The sequence below is a fragment of the Balaenoptera ricei genome, chromosome 7 (genome assembly GCF_028023285.1).
Source record: "Balaenoptera ricei isolate mBalRic1 chromosome 7, mBalRic1.hap2, whole genome shotgun sequence".
NCBI lineage: Eukaryota > Metazoa > Chordata > Mammalia > Artiodactyla > Balaenopteridae > Balaenoptera > Balaenoptera ricei.
This window is the reverse complement of record NC_082645.1, coordinates 1,020,136-1,032,897: the sequence shown is the minus strand read 5'-3', so window position 1 is coordinate 1,032,897 and position 12,762 is coordinate 1,020,136. Positions and strand designations below refer to the sequence as shown.

The 12,762-nt window shown below is 33.9% G+C and overlaps 1 protein-coding gene across 7 annotated transcripts in view; it reads right to left on the bottom strand.

Moving 5' to 3' along the window:
• Positions 1–12,762, bottom strand: part of ZRANB3 (zinc finger RANBP2-type containing 3) — a 254,596-nt gene that overhangs the window by 110,468 nt on the left and 131,366 nt on the right. For all 7 annotated transcript variants that reach the window (XM_059927591.1, XM_059927593.1, XM_059927592.1 and 4 more), the window contains 3 exons: positions 10,002–10,180; positions 7,143–7,374; positions 2,154–2,239 (listed from right to left, as the gene is read on the bottom strand). In XM_059927591.1, the coding sequence (XP_059783574.1) occupies positions 2,154–2,239; positions 7,143–7,374; positions 10,002–10,180 (497 nt within the window). The remainder of the gene's footprint in view (positions 1–2,153; positions 2,240–7,142; positions 7,375–10,001; positions 10,181–12,762) is intronic.

Genomic DNA, 12,762 nt, shown 5'->3' with positions numbered 1-12,762 from the left:
AATCCACCTGCCAATGCAGGGACGCGGGTTCTGAGCTCTGGTCCAGGAAGATCCCATATGCCACAGAGCAACTAAACCCATGCGCCACAACTACTGAGCCTACGCTCTAGAGCCCGCGAGCCATAACTACTGAGCCCACCCACCGCAACTACTGAGCCCACCCACCGCAACTACTGAAGCCCGTGTACCTAGAGCCTGTGCTCTGCAACAAGAGAAGGCACCACAATGAGAAGCCCGCGCACCGCAACAAAGAGTAGCCCCTGCTTGCTGCAACTAGAGAAAGCCCACATGAAGCAATGAAGACCCAACACAGCCAAAAATAAATAAATAAATAAATTTATTTTAAAAAAAAAGATGTATGCTGAACTTTATTAAATTCTATCTCAGCATAAATGGGGAAAATGAAATGAAGCTTTTCCTTTTCATTATTAACATGGCTAAATATATTAATAGATTTCCTAATATTAAACTATGGCTGCATTCCTGATATAGATTCCATTTGCATATGGTTAATATATTAGGCCCTTTAATGAGTATCTGGTTTATACTAATATTGACTATTTCTGCATTTATAGTCTTAAGTAGAAAAAGATCCTTGGTTCTTTTTGTGTGTGTGCTATCTTGTCTGATTTTTGGTATCAGTGTTAAACTGCCTTCACACAAACAATTTGGAAGGATTCTTTGTATCTCTGTGCTTTAGAGCCCTTTACAAGGCATCAGAACATCACAACCACATAGGGATATTTGAGGGAACTGTAGAAAGAAAAAAATCAAATACACACACACACACATACTGAGAAAAAAGATGAGGGACTCATATCACAGATAAAGACCTGATGCTCACAATATATAAAGATTTCCAGTACATCAACAAGAAAAAAACCCAATAAGCTTAGTAGAATGAAGGGCAAAGAACACAGATAACTGACAGATAAAAGTACAAATGACTCTTACATGTATGAAAAAAATGTTCAGCTGCATTTAGTAATGTGCAAGAAGACTAATGTGCATTAAAACTACTATCAAATCACACTGGCAAGACAAAATAATTTCTATTTGAATATGTTGGCAAGGTGTGGGGAAAGAGACAATGTTACTGCTGACAGGAATATAAATCGGTATAAGTTTTGTGGAGCATAATTTGCAAATGTCTAAAAAATATAAAAATGCAAATGCCCTTTCTACCAGCAATTCCATTTCTAATAAATTTATCTTACAGATTTATTCCCATGTATATAACATGAACTATTAAAATACCTAAAAATTACTGAGAGCTCACTATGTGCCAGTCACTGTTCAAGCCTTTATAAGTATAAGCTAATTTAAGTCTCATAATAACTCTGAGGAAGGAATAATTATTCTGTTTTTAGAGCTGAAGAAATTAAGGGATAGAGAGGTAAACTTATTTTCCTAAAATGAAACATCTGGTAGGCACTGAATATGAAAATAAAACACAGGTGGTCTAGCTCTAGTTTTACATGCTCTTTGACACTATAATATACTACCTCTCAACACGTGCAAGGATATTCACTGCTGCACTGTATGCAACAGCTATATACCACAAAGAAATGTCTATTAATAGTACACTGCATAAATCAATTATAGGGCATCTGAACAGAATACATGCAGCATTTAAAAAGAAGGTCAAAGCTCTTCTAGTAACTGATATGCAAGGATCTCCAATACATAGTAGGTGAAGACAGCAAACTGCAGAACAGTGTATACATTACAATACTATATATGTAGAAATAAAATGAAATAACATTATACACACATAACCACATGTGCTTTTTCATGCATAAAGTATCTCCAGAAGGATACTCCTTCTCCAGAAGAGAATGTTTAACTGGGAGACACAAGTGGAATGGGCACTTACTTTTCATTTTTGTGCAATGGGCACATCCATCTAGTCAATAAAAATAAATAATTTTAAAAATGAAATACTTGAAAGGTAAAAAATAAAGAAAGACAAACTGCCATTATCTACTCCTTTTACTTATTTTATATATGGGTCATCCACCCAAGATTTTACTTCAAATTATTCCATAACTACCACAAGCTTGAAAAACACTGGAACAAAGAATAACTAACAGAGCTTAATGTTCATGGTAAATATGTGAGGATTAAAACTTACAGAAAATAGTTTGTCTTACCTGACATGTGCATTACAGTATCTTTTGGCATAGTCAGTCCATGTTCCAAATTTTTGTGGAAAGAGAGCTTCAATCTGCATAAAAAGCTGTAACAATACAAGTGTTCTCAATATGTTGTAATATTTTCATGTAAATTAGTTACTACGATAAATCCAGTTAATGAAATAGTAAAAAGTAGAAAAGAAAATCTATCTCTTTTTCATCAAGCCTCCTCCCTCCCCTCCATCCACCCATCCATGCTATCCTATTTTCAGGAATAACTCCTATCCTTTTCTTCAATATACATTTCTATATTTTGTATGCCTATATATGCGTATTTGTATATTCTCTTCTATTCACATGAAGAGGATCATATAACATACACAACTCAAATTCTGTCCCCCAAACATGTCTTAGACATCATTAAAGTACATATATACCTAATTTTACTTAGTTTTAAAAATTATATAAGCAATGTATAACAATAATAATAATAATAAACACTGCTTAAAGGCTGCATAGCAACTCTTTATTATGTAGACGTACTGGAAAATATTTTAAAGGTCTCCTGATAATGGACATATAGGCTGTTTCTAGCTTTTATGCAGTTATAAAAATTAATAACTTGGTGTCTGTGTGTATGAGTGCAAATATGTAAATATATGTAGGTGTAGCTATATGTATCTACATCTACATCTATCAATCATCTCTCTATCCATCCATCCATCCATCCTCCCATCCCCCATCTGCATGTATATTAGATGGGTTTATAGGGTACATTTTTAGAAATGAAACAGGTGGGTTTAAGGTATATGTTTTTTAAAATGATAGATGTTACTATGCTGCACTGTAAAAAGATGGTCCCAATTTATACTCCCATCAATAGTATCATAAAATCTTTTCATTTTTATAACTTTAATAGAATGCACATAGTAGTGTCTCACTGTTAATATGTTTTTTAAAAACAACAGCTTTATTGAGATATAAATTCATACACCACTTTTACTGTTCACACTTTTAAAGTGTAAATTCAGTGGCTTTTAGTATGTTCAATATGTGCCCCAGAGACTTCCCTGCTGGCGCAGTGGTTAGGAGTCTGCCTGCCAATACAGGGGACACGGGTTCAAGCTGTGGTCCGGGAGGATCCTACATGCCGCGGAGCAACTAGGTCCGTGCACCACAGCTACTGAGTCTGCACTCTAGAGCCTGCGAGTCACAACTACTGAGCCCGCGTGCCACAACTACTGAAGCATACGTGCCTAGAGCCCGTGCTCCGCAACAAGAGAAGCTACCACAATGAGAAGTCCGTGCACTGCAACGAAGAGTAGCCCCCACTCGCCACAACTAGAGAAAGCCTGTGCACAGCAATGAAGACCCAACGCAGATATAAATAAACAAACAAACAAGTAAATATTTAAAAAAAATAAGTACCTCGATCACCACTATCCAATTCTGGAACATTTTTATCACTCCAAAAATAAAATCTATACCCATTACTAGCCATTTCCCATTCCCCCTCCCTTCCAGTCTTGGCAACCACTAATATATTTCCATCTCCAAGAATTTGCCTATTTTGGAGATTTCATAGAAATAGAACCAAAAAATATGTAGCCTTTGTGTCTGGCTTTCACTTAGCATAATGTCTTCAAGGTTCACCCATGTTGTAGAGTATATTAGTACTTTACTCCTTTTATGGCTGCATTTTGTTTATCCATTCAGCAGTTATGGACAATGGCTTTTTTCCACTTTTGGGATATCATGAATAATGCTACTATGAACAGCTGTATATTCAATTCTCTTGGGTATATACCTAGGAATGGAATTGCTAGGTACTATAGTAATTTGATTTTTAATTTATTAAGGAACTGTCAAAGTGTTTTCCAAAGTGGCTTTGTTGCTTTACATCCTTTTTATATGACAACATACTCCTAAATAACAAATTGTTCAAAAAAGAAATCACAAGGGAAATTATTTAGAAATTAGATAAGACTTTGCAATAAATGAATCTGAGGAGATAACATACCAAAAATGAGATGCGATGAAAGCAGTGCTTAGAGGAAAATTTATATCTGTATATGTCTGTATTAAAAAAGAAGAATGCTCTCAAATTAATAATCTAATTTTTAACCTTAAGACACTGGAAAGAAGAGCAAACTATACCCAAAACAAACAGAAGGAATAATATAACAAAGATTAGAATGGAAATGAACAAAATAGAGAATGGAAAACAACAGAGAAATAAATCAATGAGACCAAAAGTTGGTTCTTGGAGAGATCAACAAAATTGACAAAGCTTTAGCTCCAACGACTGAGAAAAAAAGAGAGATAGCTCAAATTACTAATGAAAGAGGGGACATCACTATCAACCTCACAGAAATACAAAAAATTATAAGGGAATTCTAAGAACAACAGTATGCCAATATATTAGATAACTTAGATGAAATGAACAAATTCCTAAAAAGACACAAAGTACCAAAACTGACTCAAAAAGAAACAATCTGAATGGACATTATTCAATGAAGAGAATGAGCTGTTAACCTAAATCGACTCACAAAGAAAAGTTCAGGCCCATATAGCTTCACCATCGAATTCACCAAATATTTAAAAAAGAATACCAATGTTTTGCAAACTCTTCTAAAAAATAGAAGATGAAGGAACACTTTCCATCTCATTCTTTGAGGCCAGTATTACCTTAATAACAAAACTGGACCAAGATATAATTTTAAAAAACTACAAATCAATATCTCTTATGAATATACACAATAATCATCAACAAAATATTATCAGACTGAATCTAGCAACATATGAAAGGATTATATATCATGACCAAGTGAGATTTATCTTAGAATGCAGGGTTGGTTTAACATCTGAAAATCAATGATTATAATACACCCTATCAAAAGAATAAAGGACAAAAAAAAATATGAGTACCTCAATAAATGCAGAAAAAGCATTTGACAAACTCAATATCCTTTCATGATTAAACACTCAATAAACAAGAGGTAGAAAGGAACTTAACTGATAAAGGAAATTTACAAAAAACCACAGGTAATACTTAAAGGTGAAAGACTGAGGGCTTTCCTCCTAAGATTAGGAACAAAATAAAGATGCCCATACTTGCCATTTCCATTCAAAATTGTACTGGAAGTTCTAGCCAGCGCAATTAAGCAACGTATGTATGACCCTGTCTACAGAAAATCCTAAGGAGTCCACTAAAAACTATTAGAAATAAATGAGTTCAGCAAGGTTTCAGGATACATGATCAATACATAAAAATCAATTGTATTTCTACACTTGCAATGAACATTCTACAAATGAAATTAAGAAAACAATTCTATTGACAACAGTATCAAAAAGAATAAAATATTTAACAAAAGAAGCATAGGACTTATCCTGTTAAAACTACAAAGCACTGTTGGAAAACAATTAAATCCTAAATAAATTGAAAGATATCTCATGTTGATGGATTTGAAGACTTAATACTGTTATGTTAACATGGCAATACACTCCAAAGTGATCTGCAGGTTCAACACAATACCTATGAAAATCTAAGCTGGATTCTCTGCAAAAAATGCCAAGTTCTACAAAAAAAAATCATACGGAAATTCAAGGGACCCAGAATATCCAAAATCATCTTGAAAAAGAAAAACAAAGTTGGGGGACTCATACCAGTTTCAGAACTCCTAATTTAGAACTTGTAATTTTATAGTTTTTTCTTAAAGAGTCCCAAACATCCCCAATTTGTATAACCATCATGATCCACAAAACCAGGAATTACCCTTGCTTTGAACAGTGGCTATCCTGGGTGAGGAGTGAAGGTACTGGCATGTAATCACATGGGGCACAAGGGCCACTACTGTATTGTCAGTGCTCTCTTTCTTATGGTAGGTAATCAGTAAGTGAGTATTCATCTTACTACTATCATTTAAAATATATATATCTTTTTTATATTCTCCTTCTTAAATGATACATTTTATGTATTTTTTATTAAGACATAATAAACCCCATTATTCAGTGACATAATTTTGGAACGTAAGTAAATTACTTGGGGTCCACTCTCCCACTTCCAGTGAGTATCCAGAGCAAAAATATAAAAGGTAAAATTGAGAATTTTACCATCACAGTCTATGTACTGTTATGTGTATTTCAGAAGACTCCCAGGGTGGAGAACAAAAGCAGAGCCTTGGTAATACTAGTAGAGATGCGATGCAATAGCTGTTTCTCAGGGTTGGCTTAAGAATCAAAAATAACAATGGACACCCTTAGTTGAGTGCTTACTATGGCACAGGACAAGGTACTTTCGAAGCAATATTTTCTTTATTTCTTACAACAACCCTACCAGACAATAGGCTCATATTTTTTTTCTATGACTAAATGTACCTTAATAGACAGTGCTTCCCTAGGCTACACTGACCCTTAGAATGTTTCACCCTTCATTTCTTCCTCTCAGCCTTCCATACCCGATCTGCCTCTTAGAGTTGTGAAAGCTAAATAGGGAATCAAACAAATGCCTTATCCCTCCATTCAAAGTGGATACCCTATCTGGTCTTCATATAAGTTCTATTTTCGTCTACCTTCCGAAATGTGGATTTTTAAGCAAAAGAGGAACAGAGAGAAATTATGTAACACAGTATAAAAGATACAAAGTAGATTCAACACCAGTCATAAGGAGCTTATAATGTAAAATAGACTAGATAAATGAAAATTGAGACCATAGAAGAACCATAAGAACACAAGTGTGAAGAATATTACAAATGTGTACTAAATATGAAAATCTTATAATAAAGGTAAAAACTATTTTTTATATATACCTACAAGCACAGCTATGGTTCACATGTAAACAGATAAAAACAGTCATGGTAAAAGATATATTTAACTATAAATAGATATCTAGAATTTCCCAATGTGCTCTTATGGCATTTGAGGCATCTAAGTTAAAATTAAGAACTGTAAAAAACAGTGATTGATTCAATTCTTTTTTGAAAGCCCAAAGTATAAGGATTTTAATACCTCTTCAGGTCTTCCCAGTGCTGGAGTTCCTGTAAGAAGAATGGCTCGTTTGGCTTTCTGTACTACTGGCAATAAAATCCTGCTGCGAGTTGCATTTCTGGACTTCATGTAGTGTGATTCATCTACAATAACTACTTTGAAGTTCTGATTATCCAGTGCATCTATCAAAGTCTCCGCATCTGTGGTTAAAAGACCATAACCCAGAACTGTCACTTTGCTGGTCGATATTCTCCTAGAAAAGAAAATCCATGTACTTTAAAAATATTTTAGTAACCAATTTATCATAAAAAAATACATTTCTTTGGGAAGAAATACAGGGGAGAAATAAGAGGAAACATCAGAAGAGATGGTACTACCGCTGAAACCCAGTATCTCTTAAGATTTTACCATCTTCAAATATGACAAATCAGAATCCAAATTTAAAATTTGGTTAACAAAACCAAATTTTTGGTTAAATGGTCTTTGGAATATTTTGACATCCAGGTAGCCACATTTTACTAGGATAAGTACATTACTTTCTGAGAATATTTGCTTCCATGCATCTAGAATCATGCATAAAAAAAAGTAGATACTCAAAGATTAGTTAACTATTCAATGAAGCCTTCCCACAAACAAGATAGCAGTGTTTTTCAGCTGAGTTGCTATTGTGATTTCGAGCAAGATGATACTTAGAAAAAAAAAGATGATACTTAGTATTACAGGTCTGTCCAGAACACTTCAGGGCATTTCACATTCTTGAACCCTCCCATTAAAAGCCAATAGAGTCCTTATCACTTTGATAACAAGTGAGGCCCTGGCCCTGGGGTGACAGAGTGTGGGGAAAAGAGGAGGAGGGTACCACCTCACACAGAGACACATTGGGCTAAAGTTATCTCTGATCTTTTGGACTATCTCTATAATTCACGTATCTATAATATTCTTTATCAAACTGTAATGAAATTATTCATTTATATATTTATTTCCCTTATTATATCATTAGATGGGCTGAGGACAGGAAATGTGTCTTCTTCATCTTTGTATGTACAGTGCTACGCTCCCAATGAGTTTGTAGAATGAAATAATTAGACAAATAAATGCATTAACAATAAAACATATCACTTTTGTGTTTTCTATATCACCAGTGGAAAACACATGACAGTGTCAGTCTTCTGCAGTTCTCTACTCTCTAACAGAAAAGTCAGATCTCCTGAAGAGCCAGTACTAACATGCATTTTTTTTTCTTAAGGACAACTGCATTTAATTCCTGGATAAATCTACTTAATATAGAGTCTTAAGAATTTACTACTGTACTCAAATACCAGAAAAAGCTGCAGAAGAAAAGTTTAGGGTTAATATCACTAACTTAGATATACTAAGAGCAATATACAGAAGACAAGGGCTTCAAAGGTCACTGTAGCTGCTACCCTGCCACGTCTTGACTAGTGGACAGTCCACTAGGCATAACTGGCATGACAAAAGGAGGTACATGTATTTGCAGTAAATACATGTTGCCACATGTTGCTATATACCTAAAGCTGTTTTCTTTAAGCACCTGGAAGACATTGGGTAAGTTTTCCTGCCCTTAGCTAACGTCCTGCAGAAAAGTTACACTGTGGGGTTGTAGTACTATCAAACATATCCCAACTATTATTCAAATAAAAATAATAGCCACTCTTTAATCGCAGGAGTATATTTCCAAAATAACAATAAAAATTAGAAGACCTAAATGCTATTAAAAATGATAGAGGAGAAATATTTTTAAAATACTTAAATTTAACTTTTAAAAAGGGACAGCCTACAGAAAATGACTATAAAGGCCTTAATAAATTCTACATTCTCTAAATTCTTGTCTTAAATTTTATGCAGTTTTATTGTAAGAGAGAAAATTTATAATTATTGCATACATTTTATTTTGACCATGCAAATAGTGTCTAAATTTTCTTCGGCCCAGGAAGACATATTTCATTGAATTAGAGTTCCAAGGTTGAAAGAGAAAAAGGCTTCCATCTATTTTATCTGGGTCCTCCTTCCACATTCACAAAGGCCACCTTTATTTCTACAAACACTCTTTATGTTAACAATCTTAGAGAATACAATATAGTAGAATACTACCACACACGCGCAAAAAAATCTAAGTATTAACATTTATTTCTAGTAGATACATCGTTTTTTATTTGTGGATGAGAAATTGGTAATTTTGAACTTCTGAGAACATGATAATTTGCATGATTCACCCAGAAACTCAGTGTAATAAATTATTAATATTCAAATTGATTGGTTTATTCAAATTGATTGGTTTTTCCCAATGGCTAGAAAACAAAAGGAGAAAAATATAGTAGCTATACTATGATCGATTTTTAGAGTAAGGACTTCAAATAATCACAAAACAAATATTTTCAATACAGAAAATATTAAAATTATAAATTAAAATAATAAAAAAGTAAAATTGCCTAACATTAATTTTCAGTTATACATAAAACTTGCATACTAACAACTTAGAAAGCAAAGCCAGCCATAGTTGCTGATAATAAAAGCTGAAAATCTTCAAGTTAATCCTTGAAAAGTTGTAAAATTTGTTTTTCAACCCTAAAATAGTCTGCTTAAAGTAAATTTAAGGTATATACACCATAGGTATATTCATATATTTTAAAAGCATGTATACGTTACATTTACTTTAAAAATATACCATAAAGGAGCTTATGACATCAAATACACAGTTGGGTTTTAGATAAATAATTCATATTTTAAAGTGTAAAATAAAATTCGCCATATTACTCTCTTCATTCTAAATACTGTGACAATCTCAGTCCAAACATGGCTATATGCTAAATACACACAGGAGTGCTTTTCTTTTCTTAAAGATTAAAAAGTCGTTCTTACCCAACATCAGTTTTATTCTGGATAACATTGATTTCTTCTGGACCCAGCTCTGGGATCCATTTCTCTATTTCTTCTGTCCAAGGGTACCTCAGAGATGAAGGGACCACTATTAAAAGAGGCCATTCCTCCTTATAGAAGTAAGCGATGCCAATTGCCTGAATTGTCTTTCCTAGACCCATCTAAATTAAAAATAAATAAATGATAAAATATTTTGAAAGAAAATGTTCATCAAATATTTTATTTAAAAGTATTATCAAAATAATTTTCCAATGTAAAATCATCTGGATTACATAGTTAATAAAGAGCTCAAGATTATCATGACATTTAAAATTTATTAAGAAAATTATATTATTTTCAAGTCATTTGTGATTGAACTTAGAGACAAAAGGACCACTAATTTAAAATATTAGTTACACTGGTTTCAAACAACAAGGTTCTACTGTATAGCACAGTGAACTATAGTCAATATCCTATAATAAACTGTAATGGAAGAAAATATAAAAAGAATATATATATATGTAACTGAATCACTTTGCTATATAGCAGAAATTAACACAACATTGTAAGTCAACTATACTTCAATATCAAATATCAAAAAAATTAGTTATACTGATTTCATACAACTTAATTTTACAAAGATGTATGTGACCATGTATAATTCTCCTCTTGGAGAACACAAGAGTAAATACTTTACCTATACAGCACAATATCATGTAACTTTAAAGTTAGAATAAGTCCTAAATCATGCACATTTTACAACAGAAGTAAGTACAGAGAGGTTAAATTATTTGTTGAAGTTCACAGTTAACTTGGATGAAAAAGTAGTATGAAAGCCCACATCACTGCTGTCTCGATTGTTTTCACAGTTATATCACACTGCCCGATCTCTAAGCTGTCCCCATTTAAAAACTGGTTACTAAATGAATGTCTATAGTGGTTTTGTTCATAATAGCCAGAAACTGGAGACAACCCAGACGTGCTTCAACTGGTGCATGAATAAAAATTGTGGTAAATCTATACAGTGCAATACCATTTAGCAATAAAAAAGGAATAAAACTGATATAGACAATCTTATTTACAAAGCAGAAATAGAGACACAGACGTAGAGAACAAACGTATGGATACCAAGGGGGAAGGCGGGGGGGGGGGGGTGGGATGAATTGGGAGATTGGGATTAACATACATGCACTACTGATACTATGTATAAAATAGAGAACTTCCCTGGTGGCACAGTGGTTAAGAATCTGCCTGCCAATGCAGGGGACACGGGTTCGATACTTGGTCCGGAAAGATCCCACATGCCATGGTGCAACTAAGCCCGTGTGCCACTACTGAGCCTGCGCTCTAGAGCTCGTAAGCCACAACTACTGAGCCCACGTGCCACAACTACTGAAGCCAGCACGCCTAGAGCCCGTGCTCTGCAACAAAGAGAAGTCACTGCAATGAGAAGCCCATGCTCCACCACAAAGAGTAACCCCTGCTTGCTGCAGCTAGAGAAAGCCTGCGTGCAGCAATGAAGACCCAACACAGCCAAAAATAAATAAAATAAAATAAAATAATTAAATAAATAAATAAATAGTGTTTGTTCCTTTTAAAAAATAAAATACAATAGATAACTAATGAGAACCTACTGTATAACCCAGGGAACTCTACTCAATGCTCTGTGGTGACCTAAATGAGAAGGAAATCCAAAAAAGAGGGGATATATGTATACGTATAGCTGATTCACTTGGCTGTACAGTATAAACTAACACAATATTGTAAAGCAACTATACTCTAATAAAAAAAAAATCTCAAATGCATTTTGCTAAGTGAAAGAAGTCAGACCCCAAAACTAGGTACTACATGATTCCATTTTTACGTCATTCTGGAAAAGACGAAACAACAGGTACAGAAAGCACACCAGGGGCTGTGGGGTGGGAGGAGGACAGCAGCATGCGAGAAGATTTGGGGACTGACTGAACCGTTCTGTATCTTGTGGTGGCAGTTACATGCCTGCATTGGGCAGAACTCATGGAATTGTACACTAAGAAAGGTGAATTTAGGAGGGAGGGATAAATTAGGAGTTTGGGAGTAGCAGATACACACTACTATATATAAAACAGATAAACAACAAGGACCTATTGTATAGCACAGGGAACTATATTCAATATTTTATAATAACCTATAATGGAAAAGAATCTGAAAAAGAATGGATATATACATATACATAGGTATATGTACAACTGAATCACTTTGCTGTGTGCATGAAACTAACACAACATTGTAAATCAACCATACTTCAATTTAAAAAAAAAGTGAATTTACCTAAAAGGGTGAATTATACCTCAGTAATCCTGACTTTCAAAAAAAGTAGTTACTATTATGAACCATGAGAAAGACTAAAAGACATAGACCCTGCTTACCAGACTATTCAAGGAGAAAAAAGACAGAAACATAAAACAATTTAAAATAAGTTTTAAATGCTGAGTGAAATGAAAGAAGAAAAGAGAAAAAATAAAGTTGTGGACTTTTAGCAAGCTTCCATTATGGAAACATGGTAAATGGAATGCAGGAAGTGATTCTGTTTCTGACCTGGCATATAGTAAGTGCTCAGACATTATTTGAAGGTATGAGTGAATGGATGACTAAATAAAAATCAAGGACTTTAAATTCTCTGGGACAGGCAAGACCAAGGCACAGGAAAGTTGTTTATGATTTTTCACAAAAGGGAGGAAGGTAACTGAAAAGTTTTTAGTCCAAGAGCAATTATATTTTTAGT